Raw genomic sequence first — 27,526 nt, forward strand, 5'->3', positions numbered from 1 at the left:
CTTTTCACTTTCATGCATTGGAGAAGGAAATGGCAACTCACTCCAGTGTTCTTGCCTGGAGAATCCCAGGGATGGGGGAGCCTGGTGGGCTGCCGTCCATGGGGTCGCACAGAGTTGGACACAACTGAAGCAACTTAACAGCAGCAGCAGCAGCAGAAATACCATTATCATACATAAAAGAAAAGAAACTAAACAAAATAGTAATTCCTTAAAAGCAGTAACTATCTGGTCAGTGTCCTAATTCTCCTTCTTACATTTAAAAAAAAATTAATCAGGATCCAAATAGGACCCATGTGTTTTAATTGCTTGACATATCTCTCAGGTCTCATTTAGCTAACCAGAACCTCTGTTCTTAACCAGTACACTCTGATCCAGGTTTTCTATTACCAAGGAAGGTGACAATTTCCATATGGCAGGAGTTCTCAATTAGGGGTTCATTAACAGATTCAGGGGGCTCTATGAATCTCTTAAAATTGGTTTTCAAAATTTTACATGTATTTGTGTAGGTTAATTTTTCTAGGGAGAATATCCTTGGCTCTCATTAGAGTCTCAAAGCTTTAATTAAGACATAAGACAACTGAAAAGCATATGCTATTTTCATAGGAAATTGTAAACCACAATAGCTAAGGGAAGGCCATAAAGTGGCTAGTTGAGGATGGAAAAAGAAGTTAAATTCAGTTTAGCACATTACACTGAAGTATTAGAGATATTTATAAATAACTTTTGAGATAAATAGAAATAGTTAATTATTAACTGATGTCTGTATTTGAAAGTAATATAATCTTGGCATATTGTGGTTTTGCTGAATTGTGGTCATGAAAATAATCAGATCTTGAATTGAATTCCTTGTGTTATGAGACCTGTATCTCCACATGAAGTGAGGTAGGTAGAGACTGATTTTTGTGGGATATCATTGATTTGTTCCATAACAATTTTGCAATCTTATGTCTACATGTCTAAAAATGAAAAGGTGATAAAGGTTGTCATTAATCTTTCCTCTACACCAACTTTTCCTAGATGAAATTCAACATAGAACACCCAATGGTACTATCATCAGCAGCATAGAACCCCCCAAGCCACCACAATACCCCAAAATGCCTATGCAAAAAAGTGTGGAAGCAGATCCTGGGAGGAAGTCCCCAAGCAGGCTTGTTTCAGATGTCAAGTTGGAGACCTGCCTCGAGGTGGACGTGGGGAAGTTGGTGTCTAGGCTGCAGGATGGAGGGACCAAGGCCATACCAAAGGCCAGCAATGGACCTGTGCCAGGCCCTGGAACCACTAAAGCCCCCTCTCTCCACATAAAGAGATCAGCACCTCGGCCCCTGGCTCACCACAAGGAGGGTAAGTGCTTGGAATTCCATGAGGAAGAGAAATGACCTCAACTACTTTGCACCTTGAAACACTTATGAGCTTGTAGGTATTTAAGTAGTTATCTGTTCCGGTTTATTACTACTAATGTTGAAATCCTCTTTGTGACCCTATGGACTGTAGCCTGCCAGGCTTCTCTATCCATGGGGATTCTCCAAGCAAGAATACTGGAGTGGGTTGCCATGCCCTCCTCCAGGGAATCTTCCCAACTCAGCGATTGAATCCAGGTCTCCCACGTTGCAGGCAGATTCTTTACCAGCTAAGTCATCCGGGAAGCCTAAGAATACTGGAGTAGGTAGCCTATTCCTTCTCTAGGGGATCTTCCTGACCCAGGAATCGAACCAGGGTCTCCTGCACTGCAGGTGGATTCTTTACCAGCTAAGCTACCAGGGAAGCCCAAGAATATAGAAATCATTCACAATAATCACTAGAATGTACGCTTTATGAGGGAGGGATTTTTGGCTGTTTTATTTACTTCTATGTCCCAAGTACTTAGAACAATGCCTGACTGTCACATAGTAGGTACTCATTGTAGAATAAATTAATAATAATGATATTATTTTTTCCATTATAGGTTATTACAGGATATTGAATATAGTTCCTTGTGCTATATAGTATGACCTTGTTCATCCATTCTATACATAATAGTTTGTATCTCCTAATCCCAGATTCCCAATCCATCCATCCTCCACATGACTCCCCCCTTGGCAGCCACAAGGCTGTTCTCTATGTCTATGACTCTTTTAAGGTTTAATGAAATAAGTTCATTTGTGTCATATTTTAGATTCCATGAATATTAGTGATACCATATTTGTCTTTCTGTTTCTGACTTACATTACTTAGTATGATAATCTCTAGATCTATCCATGTTTCTTCAAATGACATTTAGTTCATTCTATTTTTATGTTTGACTAGTATTCCATACAATGTATACATACATATATATATACACACACACACAGAGTGAGAGAGGATTCCCAGGTGGCCCTAGTAGTAAAGAATCTGCCTGCCAATGCAGGAGACACACGAGACTCAAGTTTGATCCCTGGGTTGGGAAGATCCCCGGGAATAGGTAATAGCAACCCACTTCAGTATTCTTATCTGAAAAATTCCATGAACAGAAGAGCCTTGCAAGCTATAGTCCATGCGGTTGCAAAGAGACACAACTGAGTAACTGAGCATGCACACACAGAAACACACACACACACATATATTGCATCTTCTTTATCCATTCATCTCTCGATGGACATTTAGGTTGCTTCCATATGTCTTGGCAATATAAATAATGCTGCTGTGAACAGTGGTGTGCATGTATCTTTTTGAATTGATATTATTTATTAATATAATTTTTGCTGTCATTTATTTATTTCTACTTCTGTATGCATTATGGCATGCTCGCCACCAAGAATTTAGTTTCTATCCATCACCATACAGTTTATTCCCTTTACTCATTTCACCCCCTCCTTCCCATCTGGTAACCATTGCTCTGTTCTTTCTATTTGCATGTTTGTTTTGTTTTAGTTTGGTTTGTTCATTTATTTTGTTTTTTTGTTCATTGATTAATTTTTTTCTTTTTTCCACATAAATGAAATCATACAGTATTTGTTTTGCTCTTCTTTCACTTAGCATAATATGCTTAAGGTTCACCCATGTTGTTGTGAATGACAGTATTTCATCTTTTTATGACACAGTAGTATTCCTTTGGATATACCACATCTTTACTTATTCATCCATTGTTGGGGACTTAGGTTTTCCCCCATATCTTAGCTATTATAAATAATGGTGTGATGAACATAGAGTTGCATATATTTTTTGAATTAGTATTTTCATGTTATTTGTATAATATCCAGAAGTGGAATAGCTGTATCATATGGTAGTTCCATTCTTAAGTTTTGAGGAATCGCCATACTGTGTTCTATAGTGGCTATACCAAGTTACATTCCCACCAACAGTATTAGAGGGTTCATAATAATACTTTTCTCCACACTCCTTTCCAAAATTTGTTATTGTCTTTTAGGAAATAGCCATTCTGATGGGCGTGATGTGATATCTCACTGGGGTTTTGATTTGCATTGTCCTAAGTGAAGAGGAACTAAAAAGCCTCTTGATGAAAGTGAAAGAGGAGTGAAAAAGTTGGCTTAAAGCTCAACATTCAGAAAACGAAGATCATGGCATCTGTTCCCATCACTCCATGGGAAATAGATGGGGAAACAGTGGAAACAGTGTCAGACTTTATTTTTGGGGGCTCCAAAATCACTGCAGATGGTGACTGCAGCCATGAAATTAAAAGACACTTACTCCTTGGAAGAAAAGTTATGACCAACCTAGATAGCATATTCAAAAGCAGAGACATTACTTTGCCAACAAATGTCCGTCTAGTCAAGGCTTTTGTTTTTCCAGTGGTCATGTATGGATGTGAGAGTTGGACTGTGAAGAAAGCTGAGCACTGAAGAATTGATGCTTTTGAACTGTGGTCTTGGAGAACACTCTTGACAGTCCCTTGGACTGCAAGGAGATCCAACCAGTCCATTCTAAAGGAGATCAGCCCTGGTTGTTCTTTGGAGGGAATGATGCTAAAGCTGAAGCTCCAGTACTTTGGCCACCTCATGTGAAGAGTTGACTCATTGGAAAAGACTCTGATGCCGGGAGGGCTTGGGGGCAGGAGGAAAAGGGGACGACAGAGGATGAGATGGCTGGATGGCATCACCGACTCGATGGACGTGAGTTTGAGTGAACTCCAGGAGTTGGTGATAGACAGGGAGGCCTGGCGTGCTGCGATTCATGGGGTCGCAAAGAGTCGGACACGACTGAGTGACTGAACTGAACTGAATAATTAATGATCTTTGACAAATTTTAATATTCCTGTTGGCAATCATTATGTCTTTTTTGGAAAAATGTCCATATAGCTTTTCTCTCCATTTTTATTTATATTTTTAATTTATATTTATTTATTTTAATTGGAGGCTAATTACTTTACAATATTGTATTGGTTTTGCCATGCATCAACATGAATACACCACGGGTGTACATGTGTTCCCTATCCTGAACCCCTCCCACCTCCCTCCCCATACCATCCCTCTGGGTCATCCCAGTGCACCAGACCCAAGCATCCTGCATCCTGCATCAAACCTGGACTGGTGATTCGTTTCTTATGTGATATTATACATGTTTCAATGCCATTCTCCCAAATCATCCCACCCTCTCCCTCTCCCACAGAGTCCAAAAGACTGTTCTATACATCTATGTCTCTTTTGCTGTCTCGCATACAAGGCTATCATTACCATCTTTCTAAATTCCATATATATGTGTTAGTATACTGTATTGGTGTTTTTCTTTCTGGCTTACTTCACTCTGTATAATAGGCTCCAGTGTCATCCACCTCACTAGAACTGATTCAAATGTATTCTTTTTAATGGCTGAGTAATACTCCATTGTGTATATGTACCACTGCTTTCTTATCCATTCATCTGCTGATGGACATCTAGGTTGCTTCCATGTCCTGGCTATTATAAACAGTGCTGCGATGAACATTGGGATACACGTGTCTCTTTCCCTTCTGGTTTTCTCAGTGTGTATGCCCGGCAGTGGGATTGCTGGGTCATAAGGCAGTTCTATTTCCAGTTTCTTAAGGAATCTCCACACTGTTCTCCATGGTTGCTGTACTAGTTTGCATTCCCACCAACAGTGTAAGAGGGTTCCCTTTTCTCCACACCCTCTCCAGCATTTATTGCTTGTAAACTTCTGGATCACAGCCATTCTGACTGGCGTGAGATGGTACCTCATTGTGGTTTTGATTTGCATTTCTCTGATAATGAGTGATGTTGAGCATCTTTTCATGTGTTTGTTAGCCATCTGTATGTCTTCTTTGCAGAAATGTCTGTTTAGTTCTTTGACCCATTTTTTGATTGGGTCATTTATTTTTCTGGCATTGAGCTGCAGGAGTTGCTTGTATATTTTTGAGATTAGTTGTTTGTCAGTTGCTTCATTTGCAATTATTTTCTCCCATTCTGAAGGCTGTCTTTTCACCTTGCTTATAGTTTCCTTTGTTGTGCAGAATCTTTTAAGCTTAATTAGGTCCCATTTGTTTATTTTTGCTTTTATTTCCAGTATTCTGGGAGGTGGGTCATAGAGGATCCTGCTATGATTTATCTCGGAGAGTGTTTTGCCTATGTTCACCTCTAGGAGTTTTATAGTTTCTGGTCTTATGTTTAGATCTTTAATCCATTTTGAGTTTATTTTTGTGTATGGTGTTAGAAAGTGTTCAAGTTTCATTCTTTTACAAGTGGTTGACCAGTTTTCCCAGCACCACTTGTTAAAGAGATTGTCTTTTCTCCATTGTATATTCTTGCCTCCTTTGTCAAAGATAATGTGTCCATAGGTGCGTGAATTTATCTCTGGGCTTTCTATTTTGTTCCATTGATCTCTATTTCTGTCTTTGTGCCAGTACCATACTGTCTTGATGACTGTGGCTTTGTAGTACTATCAGCAATTATATGCCAATAAAATGGGCAACGTGGAAGAAATGGACAAATTCTTAGAAAAGTACAACTTTCCAAAACTGGACCAGGAAGAAATAGAAAATCTTAACAGACCCATCACAAGCACGGAAATTGAAACTGTAATCAGAAATCTTCCAGCAAACAAAAGCCCCTGTCCAGATAGATTCACAGCTGAATTCTACCAAATATTTAGAGAAGACCTAACACCTATCCTACTCAAACTCTTCCAGAAAATTGCAGAGGAAGGTAAACTACCAATCTCATTCTATGAGGCCACCATCACTCTAATACCAAAACCTGACAAAGATGCCACAAAAAAGAAAATTACAGGCCAAGATCACTGATGAACATAGACGCAAAATTCCTTAACAAAATTCTAGCAATCAGAATCCAACAACACATGAGAAAGATCATACACCATGGCCAAGTGGGCTTTATCCCAGGAATGCAAGGATTCTTCAATATCCACAAATCAATCAATGTAACATTAACAAATGGAAAAATAAAAACCATATGATTGTCTCAATAGATGCAGAGAAAGCCCTTGACAAAATTCAACATCCATTTATGATAAAAACTCTCCAGAAAGCAGGAATAGAAGGAACATACCTCAACATAATAAAAGCTATATATGACAAACCCACAGCAAACATTGTCCTCAATGGTGAAAAATTGAAAGCATTTCCCCTAAAGTCAGGAACAAGACAAGGGTGCCCACTTTCACAACTACTATTCAACATAGTTTTGGAAGTTTTGGCCACAGCAATCAGAGCAGAAAAAGAAATAAAAGGAATCCAAATTGGAAAAGAAGAAATAAAACTCTCACTGTTTGCAAATGACATGATCCTCTACATAGAAAACCCTAAAGACTCCACCAGAAAATTACTAGAGCTAATCAATGAATATAGTAAAGTTGCAGGATATAAAATCAACACACAGAAATCCCTTGCATTCCTATACACTAATAATGAGAAAATAGAGAAATTAAGGAAACAATTCCATTCACCATTGCAACAAAAAGAATAAAATACTTAGGAATATATCTACCTAAAGAAACTTAAGACCTATATATAGAAAAGTAAAACACTGGTGAAAGAAATCAAAGAGAACACTAATAGATGGAGAAATATACCATGTTCATGGATTGGAAGAATCAATATAGTGAAAATGAGTATACTACCCAAAGCAATCTATAGATTCAATGCAATCCCTATCAAGCTACCAACGGTATTTTTCACAGAGCTAGAACAAATAATTTCACAATTTGTATGGAAATACAAAAAACCTCAAATAGCCAAAGCAGTCTTGAGAAAGAAGAATGGAACTGGAGGAATCAACCTGCCTGATTTCTCTCCATTTTTAAAGTAGGTTGTTCAGGGTTTTTTGTTGTTGAGTTACCTGAGTTCTTTAAATGTTTTGGACATTAACCCCTTATAAGCTATATGATTCAAAAGTATTTTCTCTCACTCAGTAGATTGTCTTTTCTTTTTTGTGGAAGGTTTCCTTTGCTCTGCAGAAGTTTGATATAGTCCTATTTAGTTTGATATAATCCTGTTTGCTTATTTTTGCTTTTGCTTCCCTTGCCTGAGGAAAATATTTAAAAAGATATTGCTAAGATCAATGTCAAAGAGTGTACTGCATATGTTTTCTTCTAGGAGGGCAATGGTTTCAGGCATTACATTCAAGTCTTTATTTTAAGATGATTTTTTTGTATGTTGTGAGATAGTGGTCTAGTTTGTTTGTTTCTTTTTTTGTGGCTGTGCAGTTTTCCTAGTACCATTTATTGAGGAAAATATCCTTGTCCATTCTAAGATCTTTAATACTTTGTCATAAATTAATTTTCCATATATTTGTGGGTTTATTTCAGGGTTCTCAATTGTGTTTTATTGATATATGTGTCTGTTTTTCTATCAACACCATGCTGTTTGATTACAAGAATTTTATAATATAGATTAAAATCAAGGATTATAATACCTACAGCTTTGTTCTTTTTTTTCTCAAAATTGCTTTGACTTTTTGGCTTCTTTTATGGTTCCATATATTTCAGAATTGTTTGTTCTATTTCTATTAAAGCTGTCATTGGGATTTTGATAAGGATTGCCCTAAACCTGTAGATTGCCTTTGGTAGTATGAGCATTTTATTATTTTTTGATTTATGTATTTTATTTTATTTTTTAATTTTTTAATATAAACTTATTTATTTTAATTGGAGGCTAATTACTTTACAATATTGTATTGGTTTTGCCATACATCGACATGAATCCGCCATGGGTGAACTCATATTTTTTGATTTATTTTTTTTAACTTTTATTTTGAATTGAGGTATAGATGGTTAGCAACGTTATGATCATTTCAAGTGAACAACAAAGGGACTCAGCCATACATATACATGTATCCATTCTCCCCCAAATTCCTCTCCCATCCAGGCTGCCACATAGCATTGATAAGATTTCCATGTGCTATACAGTTGGTCCTTGTTGGTTATCCACTTTAAATATAGCAGAGTGTACATGTTCATCACAAAGTTCTCCCCACCCCTCCCACCAGCAACCATAAATTCATTCTCTCAGTCTATGAGTCTCTTTCTATGTTGTAAGTAAATTCATCTGTATCATTTCTTTTTAGAATCCACATATAATGGATGTCATATCGTATTTCTCCTTCTCTATCTGACTTACTTCACTCAGTATGGCTATCTCTAGATCCATTCATGTTGCTGCAAATGGCACTATTTCATTCTTCTTAATGGCTGAGTAATATTCCATTGAATATATGTACCACATCTTTATCCCTTTCCTTATGGGTGAACATTTAGGTTGCTTTCATGTTTTGGCTATTGTAAACAGTGCTACAATGTTAGGGTGCATGTATCCTTTTGGATCATGTTTTTCTCTGGATATATGCCCAGGAGTTGGATTGCAGGGTCATATGGTAGCTCAATTTTTAGCTTTTTAAAGAACCTCCATACCATTCTCCATAGTGGCTTTTCCAACTTACATTCATGCCAACAGTGCCCGAAGGTTCCCATCTCTCCACACGCTCTCTAACATTTATTGTTTGTGAATTTTTTGATGACAGCCATTCTGGCTGGTGTGAGGTGATAACTCACTATAGTTTTGATTTGCATTACTCTAATAAATAGCAATGTTGAACATCTTTTGATGTGCCTCTTGACCATTTGTATGTCTTCTGTGGAGTAATGTCTACTTAGGTCTTCTACCCATTTGTTGATTGGGTTGTTTGTTTTGATGCTGATAAGTGTCATGAACTGTTTATAAATGTTGGAGTCTAATCCCTTGTCAGTCACATCATTTACAAATATTTTCTCCCAACCTGTGGATTATCTTTTCATTTTTTATTGTTTCCATCACTATGCAAAATCTTATGAGTTTAGATCAGATCAGTTGCTCAGTCGTGTCCGACTCTTTGCAACCCCATGAATCGCAGCATGCCAGGCCTCCCTGTCCATCACCAACTCCTGGAGTTCACTCAGACTCTCATCCATCGAGTCAGTGATGCCATCCAGCCATCTCATCCTCTGTCGTCACCTTCTCCTCCTGCCCCCAATCCCTCCCAGCATCAGAGTCTTTTCCAATGAGTCAACTCTTCACATGAGGTGGCCAAAGTACTGGACTTTCAGCTTTAGCATCATTCCTTCCAAAGAACAACCAGGGCTGATCTCCTTCAGAATGGACTGGTTGGATCTCCTTGCAGTCCAAGGGACTCTCAAGAGTCTTCTCCAACACCACAGTTCAAAAGCATCAATTCTTCGGCGCTCAGCCTTCTTCACAGTCCAACTCTCACATCCATACATGACCACGGGAAAAACCATAGCCTTGACTAGATGAAACTTTGTTGGCAAAGTAATGTCTCTGCTTTTGAATATGCTATCTAGGTTGGTCATAACTTTCCTTCCAAGGAGTAAGTGTCTTTTAATTTCATGGCTGCAGTCACCATCTGTAGTGATTTTGGAGCCCAGAAAAATAAAGTCTGACACTGTTTCCACTGTTTCCCCATCTATTTCCCATGAAGTGGTGGGACCGGATGCCATGATCTTCGTTTTCTGAATGTTGAGCTTTAAGCCAACTTTTTCACTCTCCAGTTTCACTCTCATCAAGAGGCTTTTGAGTTCCTCTTCACTTTCTGCCATAAGGGTGGTGTCATCTGCATATCTGAGGTTATTGATATTTCTCCCGGAAATCTTGATTCCAGCTTGTGTTTCTTCCAGTCCAGCGTTTCTCATGATGTACTCTGCATAGAAGTTAAATAAACAGGTTGACAATATACAGCCTTGATGAACTCCTTTTCCTATTTGGAACCAGTCTGTTGTTCCATGTCCAGTTCTAACTGTTGCTTCCTGACCTGCATACAAATTTCTCAAGAGGCAGATCAGGTGGTCTGGTATTCCCATCTCTTTCAGAATTTTCCACAGTTTATTGTGTTTTGAGTTTAAGTAGATCCCATTTAAACAAATGGGATCTACTTAAACTAAATAAATGGGATTTTGAGTTTAAGTAGATCCCATTTATTTATTTTTGTTTTAATTTCCAATTTTTCTGGGAGTTGGATTAAAAAAAGATATTGCTGCAATTTACATCAGAGAGTGTTCTGCCTATGTTTTCCCTTGGGAGTTTTATAGTGTTTGGTTTCACATTTAGATCTTTAATACATTTTGAGCCTTCTTTGTTTATGTTATTAAAGAATGATCTAATTTAATTTTTGCATGTAACTTTCCAGTTTTCCCAGCACGATTTGTTGAAGAGAGTTTCTTTCAATCATTGTGTAGTCATGCTTCCTTTGTCATAAATTAATTAACCATAGGTGCAAGGGTTTATTTCTGGGTTTTCTATCCTGTTCCTTGGACTATATTTCTATTTTTGTGCCAGTACCATACTGTTTTGATAACAGTAACTTTATAGTATAGTCTGAAGTCAGGGACCTATTCCTCCAGCTCTTTCTCAAGATTGCTTTGGCTATTCAGGGTCTTTTGTGTCTACATAAATATCTTGAGATTTTCTGTTCTAGCTCTGTGAAAAAATGTCATTGGTAATTTGATGAGAATTGTGTTGAGTCTGTAGATTGCCTTGAGTAGTATAGTCATTTTGACAAAGTGAGTTTTCCAATCCATGAGCATGGAATATCTTTCCATCTGTGTGTGTCTTCTTCAATTTCTTTCATCAGCATCTTATAGTTTTGGGAGTACAGGTCTTTTTACTCCTTAGGTAGATTTATTCCTAGTTATTTTGATCTTTTTGGTGTGATTGCAAATGGAATTGTTTCTTGAATTTCTCTTTCTGATCTTTCCTTGTTAGTGTATAGAAATGCAAAAGATTTCTGTGTGTTAATTTTGTAACCTGCAACTTTATCAAATTCATTGATTAGTTCTAGTTCTAGTAGTTTTCTGGTGTCATCTTTAGGGTATTCTATTTATAGTATCATGTCATCTGCAAAGAGTGGTGATTTAACTTCTTTTCCAATTGAATTCCCTTTACTTTCTTTTCTTCATCTGATTTCTCTGACTTCCAAAACTGTTGAATAAAAGTGGTGAGAGTGGACTTCTTTATCTTGGCCCTGACTTAGAGGAAATGCCTGCAGCTTTTCACCATTAAGTAAGATGCTGCTGCTGCTAAGTCGCTTCAGTCATGTCCGACTCTGTGCGACCCCATGGACTGCAGCCTACCAGGCTCCTCTGTCCATGGGATTTTCCAGGCAAGAGTACTGGAGTGGGGTGCCATTGCCTTCTCCGATACACCTTACTATATATAAGATAATAATCAACAAGGACCTCCTGTATAGTACAGGGAACTCTACTCAATATTCTGTAATAATCTATATGGCAAAAGAATTTAATAAAGATTGATGTTAGCTGTAGGTTTGTCATATATAGCCTTTATTATGTTGAGGTATGTTCTTTCTGTGCCAACTTTCTGCCAAGATTTTTATCATAAATGGGTGCTGTAATTTGTCAAAAGCTTTTCCTGCATTTATTGAGATGATCATATGTTTTTTATTCTTCAATTTGTTGATGTGGTTTATCACATTGATTGATTTGCAGATATTGAAAACTCTGCATCCCTGGGATGAATCCCACTTGATCATGTTGTATGATCTTTTTAATGTACTGTTGAATTCAGATTGCTAGTATTGCTAGTTTAGGATGTTTGCATCTATGTTTATCAGTGATGCATGTGTGCATGCTAAGTTGCTTCAGTTGTGTCCAACTGTTTTTGATCCTATGGGCTATAGCCCACCAGTCTCCTCTGTCCATGGGATTCCCCAGGCAAGAATGCTGGAAGATTGCCATGCCCTCCTTCCAGGGATCTTCCTGACCCAGGGATCAAACCCATGTCTCTTAGGTCTACTGCATTGGCAGGTGGGTTCTTTTCCACTAGTGCTATCAGTGATATTGGCCTGTAATTTTATTTTTTTGGTATATGTTTTTCTGATTTTGATATCAGGGTGATGATGGCCTCATAGACTGAATTTGGAAGTTTCCTATCTTCTGCATTTATTTATTTATTTTTTTTGGAAAAAGTTTGAGAAGGATAGGTTTTAACCCTTCTCTACATGTTTGATATAATTCACCTGATGTGAAGCCCTTAGGTCCTGGACTTTTGTTTTTTGAGAGTTTTTCAATCATAGTTTCAATTTCAGTACTTGTGATTCATCTGTCCATATTTTTTATTTCCTCTTGGTTCAATCTTGGGAGACTGTACCTTTCTAAAAATTTGTCCATTTATTCAAGGTTGTCCATTTTATAGGCATACAGTTTCTCATAGTAGTCTCTTATGATCCTTGGTATTTCTGTGGATCAATTATAACTTCTCCATTTTCATTTCAAATTTTGTTGATTTGAGTCCTCTCCCTTTTTTCTTGATGAGTCTGGCTAAAAGTTTATCAATTTTGTTTATCTTTTCAAGGAACAAGGTTTTAGTTTCATTGATCTTTCCAGTTGTTTTCTTTGTCTCTACTTCATTTATTTCTGCTCTGATCTTTATGATTTATTTCCTTCTATTAACTTTAGGGTTTTTTTGTTCTTTTTTTTCTGGTTGTTTTAGGTGTAAAGTTAGGTTGTTTGAGATTTTTCTTGTTTCTTGAGCTAAGATTTTATAAATTTCCTTCTTAGAACTGCTTTTGCTGCACCCCATAGGTTTTGGACTGTTGCACTTTCATTTTCATTTGTCTCTAGGTATTTTTAATTTCCTCTTTGATTCCTTCAGTGACCCATTTGTTGTTTAGTAACATATTGTTTAACTGCCATGTGTTTGTGTTTTTATAATTTTTCCTTGCAGTTTATTTCTAATCTCCTAGCGTTGTAATCTATAAAGATTCTTGATATCATTTCAAATTTTTTTTTAATTTTCCAAGGCTCATCTTTGTTTATTTTCATTTTATTGCATTTTTTTAAATTTTATTTTATTTTTAAACTTTACATAATTGTATTAGTTTTGCCAAATATCAAAATGAATCCGCCACAGGTATACATGTGTTCCCCATCCTGAACCCTCCTCCCTCCTCCCTCCCCATTCCATCCCTCTGGGTCGTCCCAGTGCAATGAAAATAGTTCTTTGATGGAATCTTTAGAATTTTCTTTAGATAAAACAAAACAATGTGGTAGTTTTACTTTTCCCTTTCCAATTTAGATGCATTTTATTTATTTTTCTTGCCTAATTGCTCTGGCTAAGACTTCCAGTTTTATGTTTAATAAGAGTGATGAGAGTGGGCATCCTTGTCTTACTCCTTTTCTTGAAGGGATAGCTTTCGGTTTTTCACCATTGAGTATGATGTTAGCCACACATATATAATATGCAGTCTATGACCTTCACTATGTTGAAGTACTTCCTTATATACCCATTTTGTTGAGAATTTTTATCATTTGTGAGTATTGAATCTTGTCAAATACTTTTTCTGCCTCTATTGAGATGATATTTTTTTATTTTTCATTTTGTTCAGTTCAGTTCAGTTGCTCAGCCGTGTCTGACTCTTGGCGACCCCATGAATTACTCAAACTCATGTCCATCAAGTCATGTTAATGTGGTATAAACATTGATTGATTTGCACATAATGAACTATCCTTGCATCCCTGGAGTAAATTTCACTTGATCATGATGTTTGATATTTTTAATGTATTGTATTTGATTTGCTAATATTTTGAGATTTTTTTACATCCATGTTTACCAGGGATAATGGCCTGCAATTGTGTGTGTGTGTGTGTGTGTGTAGTCCTTATTTGGTTTTGGTATCAGGATAATGTTTGCCTTGTGAAATAAGTTAGGAAGTGTTCTCTCCTCTTTAATTTTTTAGAAAAACTTGAGGAAAATACATATTACATCGCTTTTGAATGTTTGGTATAAACCACCTGGGAAGCTGTCTGGTCATGGACTTTTGATTATTAGAGGTTTTGTTTACTGCTTTAATCTCTATATTAGTGATCAGTCTGTTCAGATTTTTCTATTTCTTCATGACTTAGTCTTGGAAGATTGGGATTCAAAGAATTTGTCCATTTCTTCTAGGTTGGGCAATTTGTTGACATATACATTTAGCTGTTCATATCATTGTCTTACAATTATTTGTATTTCTGTGGTATCTATTATTTCTGTTCTTTCATTTCTAATTTTATTTATCAGAGACTTTTACTTTTCTCCTTTTTTCTTAGTGTCTAGCTAAAGGTTTGTTAATATTTCTTTTCATCATTTCAAAGAACCAGCTCTTAGTTTCTTTGACCTTTTCTATTACCTTTTTGGTCTCTGTTTCAATTTACTTTCACTCTGATCTTTATTATTTTTTTTCTTGTACTGACTTTGGGCTTCATATCTCCCCCTTTTTTTTCTAGTTCATTTATGTGTAAGGTTAGATAGTTTCTTTGAGGTTTATTATTTTTGTTTTTAAAAGGTTCTTTCTTTATTTATTATTTATTTTTGGTTGTGCTCAGTCTTCATTGCTGTGTGGACTTTAGTTGAAGCAAGAGGGGGCTACTCTCTAGTTGCAGTGTACAGGCTTCTCATTTCAGTGGCTTCTCTTGTTGCTGACATGGGCTCTAGGGCATTCAAGCTTCAGTAGTTGCAGCACTTGAGCTCAGTAGTTGCGGTTCCTGGGCTTTAGAGAACAGGTGCAATAGTTGTGATGAATGGGCTTAGTTGCTCTGTGGCATGTGGGATCTTCCTAGACCAGAGATCAAACCTTTGTCCCTGCATTGGCAGGCAGATTCTTTACCACTAAACCACAAGGGAAACCCTAAATTTTATATATTGGGGTAGCCTCTATTGCTATAAACTTCTCTCTAGTACCACTTTTGCTGCATCTAATATATTTAAGTATGCCATGTTTTCACTTTTACTTGTCTTTAGGTAATTTTCGATGTCTACTTTGATTTATTTGTTATCTCAATAGTTGTTCAGTAGTATGTTGTTCATTCTCCACATATTTATAATTCTTAAATATTCTTATAGTTGATTACTAGTTTCATTCCACTATGATTGGAAAAGGTGCCTGATATGATTTCAATTTTCTTAAATTTATTGAGACTTGTTTTTTGTCCCAACAAATAGTCTTTCCTTGAGAATGTTCCATATGCACTTGAGAGGAACATATATTCTGCTACATTTAGATGGAATGTTGTGTATGAACCTATTAAGTCTATCTGCTCTACTGTTTCATTTAAGACTTCTGTTTCCTTGTTAACTTTCTGTATGGATGATCTATTAATTGATGTAAGTGAGGAGTTAAAGTCCCCTACAATTACTGTGTTGCTATCAATTTCTCACTTTGTTGTTGTTGTTCAGTCACTAAGTCATGTCCAACCTTTTGTGACACCATGGACTGCAGCACGCCAGCCTTCCCTGTCCTTCACTATTTCCTGGAGTTTGCTCAAACTCATGTCCATTGAGTCAGTGATACCATCCAACCAGTTACCTCTTTCAATTTAAGCCTGAGTTTTGCAATAAGGAGCTCATGATCTGAGCCACAGTCAGCTCCAGGTCTTGTTTTTGCTGAATGTATAGAGCCTCTCCATCTTCAGCTGCAAAGAATATAATCAATCTGATTTATATATTGACCATCTGATGATGTCCATGTGTAGTGTCTTCTCTTGTGCTATTGGAAGAGGGTGTTTGCTGTGACTAGTATGCTCTCTTGCCAAAATTCTGTTAGCCTTTGCCTTGCTTCATTTTGTACTTTAAAGCCAAACTTGTTTGTTACTCCAGGTATCTCTTGACATCCTACTTTTGCATTCCAGTTCCCTCTGATGAAAAGGACATCTCTTTCTGGTGTTAGTTCCAGAAGGTCTTGAAGGTCTTAATAGAACTGTTCAGCTTCTTCATCATTAGTGGTTGGGGCATAGACTTGGATTATTGTGATGTTGACCACAAAGGATGAGATGGTTGGATGGTATCACTGACTCAATGGACATGAGTTTGAGCAAGCTCTGGGAGATGGTGAAGGGCAGGGAAGCCTGGAGTGCTGCAGTCCATGGGGTTACAAAGTCCAAACACACCTGAGCAACTGAACAACAACAGCAACTGTGATGTTGAATGGTTTACCTTGGCAATGAACCAAGATCATTCTGTCATTTTTGACATTGCACCCATGTACTGTGTTTCAGATTCTTTTGTTGACAATGAGGGCTACTCAAGTCCTAAGAAATCTATAAATGCTTTGATTCTTTAGTTATGGTCATTTGGTAGAGAATGGGGAGGGAGGGAACAAGTTGAGCTGGAGAGGCAGATCAAATTTATAGTAAAAGTCACGTTAAAGTCCAAGGTTAAACATAAATTACAAGGAAATACAATTTAGTATAAATACCACTAAGCTGAAAAGGCTTAGTGAAGTCTCAGGTGTGACTTAGGCTCCAGAGTCTCTGAGACGTGAATTTGAATCTTGGTCCTGCTTCATCCTAGTTGTGGGACCTTGGAGAAGTCACAGCCTCTCTGAGCCCAGTTTTCTAACTTGTAAAATGAAGATATTTATGTGTATAGGATTGCAATAATGATGAAATGAGATACCTATATAGTTAGCTCATAAGGAGTACTCAGTTTAAGGTAGCATTTGTTTTGATTTTACAGGCATCCAGTTACTAACTACATGATCTTAATGAGGTAAACTTCACTTCTCTGAGCCAGTTTTCTCAACTGTAAGTGAAGACAATGCCTATATTGCAAGCAAGATTTTTTTTGGTGTTTAAGTAAGATTAGGTATACAGAACTTCTGGTAATATAATAGAAGTTCAAAAAATGATAGTGCTGCTGCTGCTGCTAAGTTGCTTCAGTCGTGTCCGACTCTGTGCGACCCCAGAGACGGCAGCCCACCAGGCTCCCCCGTCCCTGGGATTCTCCAGGCAAGAACACTGGAGTGAGTTGCCATTTCCTTCTCCAATCCATGAAAGTGAAAAGTGAAAGTGAAGTCGCTCAGTCCTGGCTGACTCTTAGCGACCCCATGGACTGCAGCCTACCAGGCTCCTCCACCCATGGGATTTTCCAGGCAAGAGTACTGGAGTGGGGTGCCATTGCCTTCTCCGGGTGCTACTGATTGGGTAACAGCCTTTTAGGAAATGGCAGGCATGGAAGATGGTAGATGTTTATTCTTCTATATTCTAGAGCTGATGATGGACAGAGGAGCCTGGCAGGCTACAATACATGGGGTCACAAAGAGTCGGACATGACTTAGTGACTTTCACTTTCATAAAGAGCCTAGGAAGATGCAAGTCTAATGACATTTGTTTTCCAAGGCCTTAGGTTGATGTCTATTTGGATGTGCCTGCAACTGTTAAATGAATAGGTTTCATGTTTCAGGGAGTGTCATCCAGTTCTCTCATCAAAGGAAATGATAGCCTTAGGGTGGACACAGCTTCAGGTAGAAATGTTTTCTGGCTCTGACTGAAGTGTATGCTTCCTATCCAGTACTCACTCCAGCAACCAGTAGAAATGGAACAGTGTTGTCAATTGTTTTAATCTGATCTGCAGGTGAGCAAGCACCATCATGTGGCTAGAGGTTCTCAACTATGGCTATACATAGTGTCACTTGGGGAACTTTTAGAAAATATCCATACCCAGGTCCTACCCTAATCAATTAAACTGGGATCTCTGGCTATTCGGTCCCCAGTACTATATAATTTCAATGTTCTCTATGTTTAGCCAGGGTTGAAAATCACTGGTACTTGTGACTACTTGGGCTTTGGAAAGTAGATAGACCAGGATCTATTGCCAATTAACTATAAGGTTACTTCTCATCTCTCTGTTTCCTCAGCTGTAGAACAGGTATAATACTTTTTATCTTTCAGGGTTATGGCTAGTGTTAAATGAGAATATGTGCATAAAGCACTGACTATAGTATCATAGTATCTAGAACAGAGCAGGTGTTCAATAAAAATGTAGCTAAATTTTTATCACTTATTTTATTATCATTATCATTATTGTTATCATTTATAACTTTTTCCTTTTTAATTTATTTTTTATTGAAGGATAATTGCTTTACAGAATTTTGTTGTTTTCTATCAAACCTCAGCATGAATCAGCCATAGGTATACATATACCCCCTCCCATTTGAACCTTCCTCCTATCTCCCTCCCCATCCCACCCCTGTAGATTGATACAGAGCCCCTGTTTGAGTCTCCTGAGCCATACAGCAAATTCCCATTGGATATCTATTTTACATATGGTAATGTAAGTTTCCATGTTACTCTTTCCATACATCTTACCCTCTCCTCCCCTCTCCCCATGTCCATAGTCTATTCTCTATGTCTGTTTCTCCATTGCTGCCCTGCAAATAAATTCTTCAGTATCATTTTTCTAGATTCCATATATGTGCATTAAAATATGATATTTATCTTTCTCTTTCTGACTCACTTCATTTTTACTACTACTAACAACAAAACAGCAAACACTGGGAAGAACAGTGGATGCAGAAATAGGAGTTATAAGTCTTAGTCCTCTCTCTACCACTTACCTAATTATGTGATCGTGGATGAGTGAGTTCACCTTTCAAAACCTTAGTTTACTTCTCTGTAAAATGGAGAAGATAAGACCCATCTGCTATTCTTTCCCCACAAGCTTATTGTGAACATCAATAGTTATCTGGAAGAGTACTTTGAATGGTATAACATTTTAGAAAACTTAGATTATTATTATTATTTTGGTCATTATTTAGCTACAATCCTGTGTACATGACCTGGTGCTAAGGGGAATGGTGTGTCCAGAAATGTAAGATACAGCCTAGATGGGAAGACAGAATTTCTCTGTGTGTGACTGAATAGTACTTGGCTCATATCACCATTAGAGCACAAATCATACCGTATTATAATTATCATTTTTTTTCATATCTGTCTCCCTCACAAGAATGACTAGCTAGAGGAATGAAAAAACCCTACAGAGCAATATATGTATTTTATGAGCATTTACATGGATGGAAATTACCTATGCCAGGTGGAGTGTTCAGAGGATTGAGATTTGAGCTGAGTGTTCAGGGGTGGTTTCAGTACAGATTGGGCTTCCCTGGTGGCTCAGGGGGTAAAGCATCTGCCTGCAATGCGGGACACCCAGGTTTGATACCTGGATCAGGAAGATCCCCTGGAGAAGGAAATGGCAACCCACTCCAGTATTCTTGCCTGGAGAATCCCATGGACGGAGGAGCCTAGTATGCTACAGTCCACGGGGTTGCAAAGAGTCAGACATGACTAAGCGACTTCACTTTCTTTCTTTTCTTTTTCTTTCAATACAGATCAAACATGAAAACAGGGGTATATATCAGACAAGAAGCAGGGCAGAGTCTAACACTTACTTATCCCAGCTGTCACCTAGGTACTCTCTATCAGCCATCTAATTTAGTTCTTAAAACTACCTCGTGAGGAGGGGTTATTATACCCATTTCTCAGATGAATACTGTAATAGTCAAAGAGTTGAAATAACTGTCCAGGGTCTCACAGCTTAGAAGTAGCAGAACAAGGCCTGAAAGCCAGATCTGCCCAACTCAAGACTCTGTATTTTCCACACTGTACCATACTGTCTCATCTAGAAGTAAGAACCAAGGGATTGCTTTGATAGGGCCAGTGAGGAGACTGGTTTAACAAAAGTAGAGCTGGAGTTAAAGTCCAGTGTTAGTGCCTGGGATAATAATTTGGGACCAACTCATAGAGGGCCTTGAATTTTTGCTAGGGAGTTTGAACTTTATCCTGTACGTTTTATAGCCACTGAGAAAATCTAGAAAAGCAATTTTCAAATACTTAAGGATTATGGATTAAAGTTGATTTTTTTACATTTACCTTAAAAAGTTTTGTAGAAGAAAAAATGATTATCAAGGTTTACTGACAAAAACTGAGTGAATATCAAAATCTGATAACACTCTTGCATAGTTACACATGTGTCTATTTCCGGGTGGGGTTCATCAGGCCATGAATATTTCTGTGGCCTTTTCTTCAGTTAATATTATTTTATATGAATACCTTTTTCACCTAGCCCAAATCCTTGTTATTTAATGCATAATATGTATTGGTTAAATGCCTGTAAGAATTTAATTATTTCCTTTGTGCTTGAGTCTGACTTTGTGCTATTAAGAAACCTGTTTTTGTGCTGATTGCTTATTTTTTCCTCTTGGGTTAATTTCTTTGGTCTGTTCTTCAAAGTGGATCAACTGGATCAATGAGCATGAACAGTCTCATACATTATTTTGCATTTCATCCACATTGTTCCACAATTCTTGATGTCGGGCTATCTAGATAGAATAAGCCCACTGTATAGTGCTATGAGCAATGTGTGCATGCATCTGTTCCAACATACTCCTGCCAGAACTGTTTTATTAAAAAAATTACGTGTATTTATTTTGTGCTGAGTCACATGGAGACTAGAGACATAGAGGTAGAAAGTTCAGTTAGGAGACTGCTACAGTAGTCAAGGTTTAAGTGAAAAGAACCTGATTTGTTGGTGATGATGACTATAACAAATTCATCATCAGATATTGACTAAGCACCTGCTGTGTGTCAGTCACAATACTAAACATGTTAGTGAAAGTGAAAGTGAAGTCGCTCAATCATGTCCGAATCTTTGCGACCCCATGGACTATAGACTATCAGGCTCCTCCGTCCATGGGATTTTCCAGGCAAGAGTGCTGGAGTGGATTACCATTTCCTTCTCCAGGGGATCTTCCTGACCCAGGGATCAAACCCGGGTCTCCCGTATTGCAGGCAGACACTTTACCGTCTGAGCCAGTACCTAAGTAAATTCTCCTAATGCCTCTGTAAGATAATGTATTATTGGTCTTATATAGTTGAAGAAACTGAGACTGAGCAAATTGATATCCTCAGTTCAGTTCAGTTCAGTCACTCAGTCATGTCCAGCTCTTTGCGACCCCATGTACTGCAGCATGCCAGGCTTCCCTGTCTATCACCAACTCCTGGAGCTTACTCAAACTCATGTCCATCCATTCAGTGACCAGATATTGACTAAGCACATGCTATGTGTATTATTAGTTTTTATATAGTTGAAGAAACTGAGACTGAGCAAATTGATGCCCTAGGTGACACAAATATGAAGTTTCAGAGCTGGAGTTCAAACATAGACTAGACTATCTGAAGGGATAGCTGCTAGAATAATTTTTTAATCCAGAATTGTTAGTAACCAAAAAGAAATGGGGACCAAGAAAGGTGGCCAATATCACTGCAATATCGGGCACCTCCTGAGGAGTAGTGTTCCATTTGGCTAGCTGTCCAAATTTTTGTTGTTCTCTCTTCCAGGAGACTCTGACAGTTTCAGCAAAGTGCGGCCTCCAGGAGAAAAGCCAACCATCATCAGACCCCCAGTGAGGCCTCCAGACCCTCCCTGCCGGGCAACTACTACCCAGAAACCAGAACCAAAGCCAGATGTTATGGCTGGCAATGCAGGGGAAATCCCATCATCTGTGTAAGTAGGGCTGTTTTTCAACCTTGCCCACCTTAGATCACTAAGAATGCTTTTAAGATTACCATTATGGTTGTAAAGGGTGTACAATGCACAACCCTGGGGCATCATTCACTTCATAGTGAAGGGAACTGTCATAGACCAGCCCTGTTCAGAGTTTTCTACTCAAAGCTTAAGGCTGGGAGAGTTTTCCTAAGAGTTTTCCTAAGCTGAAGTGTTTAAAACTTAATGCCTGATAGGAGACCCATTTTTCTTAGTTGCCCTGATCTCTGTAGGGTAATAAGATTACCTGCTGCTTTCATGCTTCCTTGGCCTGGAAATTTTTTATCTTATTATTACTACTTGTTTTAAAGTAATTTAATGAACAGATTTGTTCATTTTACTTGTACTTTAAGGCTTTTTTTAAAAAAGAGAAAGTATGATTTTAAAAATTTTCCAAAATGACTCTCATTCTCCATAGAGCATCTTACAGGGTAAGAACAGAACAAATATCCAGCAGGCCTTCCTGAGGCTGGCTTGCAAGCCAAGATACCAGGGATAGAGCAGCTAAGATGGGGCCACAGCACCCCTTAGGGACCTGCCTTTCTTGGCCACAAAAATAGCCTGGCTGGCCTCTCTGTAGCCAATGCCTGGGACCACTCTCAGTATCCTGCTTCCTGGTTTTCCTTTTTCTTGTGTTTATTGTCTCATAATTGTAAAATTGAGGAACTAAGAAAATAAAAGCCTCTACCGCTTGGACTGATTAGCTAAGTGTATTTACATAATGCCAAAAACTATACTCTGAAACCAAGAACTTGTTTCACTTATTTTTCCCAAGAGTAGCCTGAATGCATATCATACTTAGAACATTCTGAACCAAGGGGAAGCAGAGGATGTCAGCCATAGCCTTGGGAGTGCCTATGGTGTCTGAGCCATTTCACATTCTGATATGTAGATTTTCCCTCAGACCCAGATCCTTTGTAAGCTAAGGCAGAACGTGGCATTGGTGGCCTGTCTGGTTCATATTTTATTCTCCTTTCCATTGGCCATTGGTTCTCACACATATTTCAGAGTAGTTGATGGGACTTGGTTGACTTCTGTTTGCAGAGTGGCTTCCAGGACCAGATTCTTTGAAACAGCTTCCCGGAAAACAGGAAGGTAAGAGATGCAGGTGACAGAACTGAAACCAAATCACTTTTTAACAAATGCATCATGAGTGTGTCATTTACTCTTTTAACATTCCCCTTTTCTGTTTCCTGTAGCTCTGTCTCTGTCTGACTGTGTTTGTTCCTTTCTCTCCCCCAACACTGTCTTTCTGTCTCCCCAGTCTTAACTTGTGTTTCTGCCTTTTCCCTATACCTGTGTGTCTCTCTGCCTTTGTCACTCTTACCTATTTGTTTCTTTCACACTATTTCTTTCTCTGTCTCTGTAATTCTCAGTCTCTTTCTCTCTCTTTGTGTTTTTCTACTTATGTCTCTGTTTCTTTGTCTCTCAGTTTCCCTATCTCTTTGAGTCTTTTTTTCTCTCTCTCTCCATGTCTCTCTCTCTGTCTGTCTCTATATTTGTTGTCTCTGCCTCTCTGACTCTGTTTTTCAATCTCTCTTTCTCTCTCTCTCTCTCTCTCACACACACACACACACAGAATACTCACATGCCAAGTGGTATTGCAAAAATATTATGCTCATTGTAGGTCTTTTTTTGTTAGTTTGCTTATTTAGATCCTATTTTATTCTAAAAGGGCAATGGATAGAAATATATAGAGTGAAATATTCTAACAAAAACAGCCTTAGAATGAGCATAGTCCTGATTTCAGAGGTAAGCATTAAACTTAGGTGGTTGTTTTCAAACTGGCTGCACATATAAATCACCTGGAAAATTTTGAGGGAAAAGAAAATGAACACAGATTCCTGCCTTCCACTCTAGACTCATTAAAACAGTATCTCCAGGAGTAGGACCTGGGAATCTAGGTTTTTACATTTCTTTCCTTTCTTCCTTCCAATTAATTTGTTTTTAAAATTCTTCAAGTGCTGGTATAAACTTTTCAAGGCCTATCATTTGGGACCCATTAGATTGGAACACCTGGAGAAATGATTGCTTATCCTTCAGGGACTCTTCTGTGAGTTCACTTGGTGTTGCTTATCAGAGAGATTAAAATTGTGTTTCCTGGTTGGTGATAGGAGTGTAACTCTTCCAGGTGTTCAATTAAAAGCAGAGTAATATGCCTTTACCAGCACTGGAGCTGGGATAGGTTAGACATCATTTAGTTAAAATTGTGGGTCCTGACTTACCAGGACATGATTCTGAATAGCAGGCCACTCAAATTCTTCTTGGCAGTCAGCCACATGGAACTCTAGTCTAGACCAAATTCTCCTTAGACAATAATTTACCATTTATTCTACCACAACAGATGAAAGCGAGGTCAAAGCCTTAGATTTCTTTTACTAATATAATGAAGATAAAGTTTTTACCTAGAATATTTTTTGAAGCAGGCTTAATCAGATAGCCTTGAGGGGAAAAAAAGAAAAACAGAAAGAGACACCTTAATATTCTTAAAGCATCTGCTTATAAGCAGGACTATTTACTATTTCTGGGTAGTCCTTCCTCCCTCCCTAGGATAAGCCATATGATAAATAAATACCAGGAAAATAGAATAAAACAATCTTGAGTTAACAGAATGAAGTGCACATATCTAAAGGAAAGCTTTTTAGAGGTAGTGGTATCTGAGATGGAACTTGAAAGATGGGTAGAATACACTGAAAATGAGAACGATTGCTCTGTAGCCTTGAACAGGGAACCAAGGCATTGAGCTGTACATGTACTAGGCATGAACAAAGTCCAGTAGAATCTTTAAGGCAGCTTGATTTCTAATAGGGAAACTATAGCCAAACTGGTGTTGAAAATGTGGAAAGATTGGTAACCATTGCCTAGGCTTTGTCATAGTGCTCAGAGAAATCTTGGACCAACTGCAACATAGGGTACTATGGCCAAAGCAGGCACTTCAAGATGGAGGATGACCCTACCAGTCCTATATTCAGGCCTCTGGAACCTAAATTTAATCCTCTTCCTTATCCCCAGATTCTATCTTGGCAGGAGTGTGTGTAAGACCAAGGTGGGTACACCAGTCCTCCAATATGTCATGAGTCACCTTCCTAGGTACCTACAGAGTCCTCCCATTCAGCATCCACATGACAAAAGCACCCCTTTCGTCTAGACCCACTTTTTAAATTTTATTTATTTATTTTAATTGTAGGCTAATTACTTTATAATATTGTGGTGGGTTTTGCCATAAACTGACATGAATCAGTCACGGGTGTACATATGCCCCCCCCCATGCTGAACCCCCTCCCTTCTCTCTCCCCATCCCACCCCTCTGGGTTTTCCCAGTGCACCGGCTTTGAGTGCCCTGTTTCATGCATTGAACTTGGACTGGTCATCTATTTCACATATGGTAATATACATGTTTCAACACTATTCTCTCAGATCATCTCACCCTCGCCTTCTCCCACAGAGTCCAAAAGTCTGTTCTTTATATCTGTGTCTCTCTTGCTGTCTCGCATATAGGGCCATCATTACCATCTTTCTAAATTCCATATATATATGTGTGTGTTAATATACTGTATTGGTGTTTTTCTTTCTGACCCCAGTTTTGTAACCACCATTTTCATCAGTGCATCTACATGCTGGCTGCTGGTCAAAATTCTTAGACTAGCCACAGTCAAACTCATCTCATCGCTAATGAAAATGATAATCTATTTAACCTTTGCTGTGCCCCTTTTTGCCTCCAATCTGTACACCTGACTATATGTAACCTGATATTTGAATGATCTCACTTTTCATTTATCTCTCTTATACAACAATTTAAAAATTAAAAACTCAAAAGATAAAGGAGGGGAAAATATCTCAGTAAGGCAGAACCACTTATGCAACGCAAGTTCACAAAGTGCTTAGTGTTCCACTTTGGCTGGAATGTTGGGGTGAGGGGAAGGAAGCTCAGCTGGAAGTGAGGCCAGGAAGATGGATTGGGGCCAGATTGTAAAGGCCTTATATACCATACCAAGGAGTTCAGTCTTTATTCTCTAGTCATTATGAAGAGCTTAAAAGCTTAAAAAATGACAATGCATATTCTAATCTGCATGAATTATTTTGAAATACACACACATTCTGTTGGTAATGAGGAAGATAGGAGAGTAAAACCTGAAGGCAGTGAGATCAATTAGGAGGCTAATCATCCTAGTAAGAGTTGATGAGGTCCTGATATATGGCATTGTTAGCAGGAATAGAATGAAAGGATAGATTTGAGGTAGACTCAGTAAGACCTTGGAGAAGGCAATGGCACCCCACTCCAGCACTCTTGCCTGGAAAATCCCATGGACGGAGGAGCCTGGTGGGCCACAGTTCATGGGGTCGCTAAGAGTCAGACAAGACTCAGCGACTTCACTTTCACTTTTCAGTTTCATGCATTGGAGAAGGAAATGGCAGCCCACTCCAGTGTTGCCTGGAGAATCCTAGGGACGGGGGAGCCTGGTGGGCTGCCCTCTATGGGATTGCACAGAGTCAGACACGACTGAAGCAGCTTAGCAGCAGCAGCAGCAGCAGCAGTAAGACCTTAATGACTTTTCAAATATGGAACATTGGAGAAGGATGAAGAGAGAAAAAGTCTAACTTGGACAGCTGGGTAGATGGTAGCAATAATAAATCATGGTGGAACAGGTTTTGTGGAAAACTTTCTCTGATCAATTTTGGACACAGTGTGTATTAAGATTCTGTGTGACATCCAGATAGTAATGACCAATGGGTAACTACAACTTAGACTAGTAATTGGTACTGGACCTACATACATTTAGGGGTAGAATTATTGAGTACAGACACTGTACAAATTTATTCACATATACTACAATATGAATAGTAGCCTTTGGGGTGGAGGTGGGGTCTCAGTGCTTGATGGGGATTGAAATCATGAATGGGAATAAGATCATTCAGGGAGTAGGTATAAATAGACTCAAGAGAGAGGAGAAAAACAATGTTGAGAACATAGCCCTGGGACCAGCTGTTGTCTGGGATTTTCTGCCCACATTATATGGACTTTAATTATCCAGGGTTTTCTCTTTGCTCCAACCATCTCTAGACAAGGTGACCCTAGGGCTGATCTAAAGACATCAAGATCCAGGCAAAGCTTGTCTGGTCTCTGAGGCAAAGGAAGATTCATGTTCCATACAAGGCATTTGCCTTTCCTCTTTGCCCTTCTCTCATTGGAGATAATCATAGAATGTAGTCTTTGGTCTTAGGCCAATTTCTCTGGTCTCCCCTAGCCTCCCATTGTATGACACTCAAAGGATTGTGGTAGCACCTGAAAGATGTTTTTATGTCTGGGACACTGGGCTCTCTAAATCTGCTAGAGAGGTAGCCTAACCTATAAGCATGGAGTGAGATGTTTTGAAATATCTGGATGGAATCACTTCCTAATTTTTCAAATGGCCGGATTGGCACGGTCTTAGAAGGGTTACCCACCCACTTGTTTTGCCTTTCCAGTTCTGATTTCTAGAGTCTTAGTGAAATGTCTTTCATCCTTTACCCACAGTTCTCAAGGCAGACTTCCTGGAGATGAGAGTTGAGGCTTCAGGTATGTAGTATCCTCTTCTGATTACAAAATCTTATTAACACATATGCCTTTATGAGATCTGAGTTTTTGAGAACTGGAATGCCATATAGGTCCAGAGGGTGGGAATTCACCTCTGTGACTCAGTTTACTACTTTGTAATTACATGACCCTTATACTTACTGTCTTTTTATACTGAGGTT

General features: G+C 38.4%; 1 protein-coding gene across 3 annotated transcripts in view; it reads left to right on the top strand.

Annotated features, from left to right (window-relative positions):
• OPHN1 (oligophrenin 1) overlaps positions 1-27,526 on the top strand; it is a 692,544-nt gene that overhangs the window by 583,122 nt on the left and 81,896 nt on the right. For 2 of the 3 annotated variants that reach the window (XM_055565218.1, XM_055565216.1), the window contains exons 21-24: positions 1,018-1,341; positions 21,586-21,751; positions 22,835-22,885; positions 27,306-27,347. In XM_055565218.1, the coding sequence (XP_055421193.1) occupies positions 1,018-1,341; positions 21,586-21,751; positions 22,835-22,885; positions 27,306-27,339 (575 nt within the window). In that variant the 3' untranslated portion in view covers positions 27,340-27,347. The remainder of the gene's footprint in view (positions 1-1,017; positions 1,342-21,585; positions 21,752-22,834; positions 22,886-27,305; positions 27,348-27,526) is intronic. The other variant, XM_055565219.1, reaches the window with a different exon arrangement.

This window comes from Bubalus kerabau, chromosome X (genome assembly GCF_029407905.1).
Source record: "Bubalus kerabau isolate K-KA32 ecotype Philippines breed swamp buffalo chromosome X, PCC_UOA_SB_1v2, whole genome shotgun sequence".
Lineage (NCBI taxonomy): Eukaryota > Metazoa > Chordata > Mammalia > Artiodactyla > Bovidae > Bubalus > Bubalus kerabau.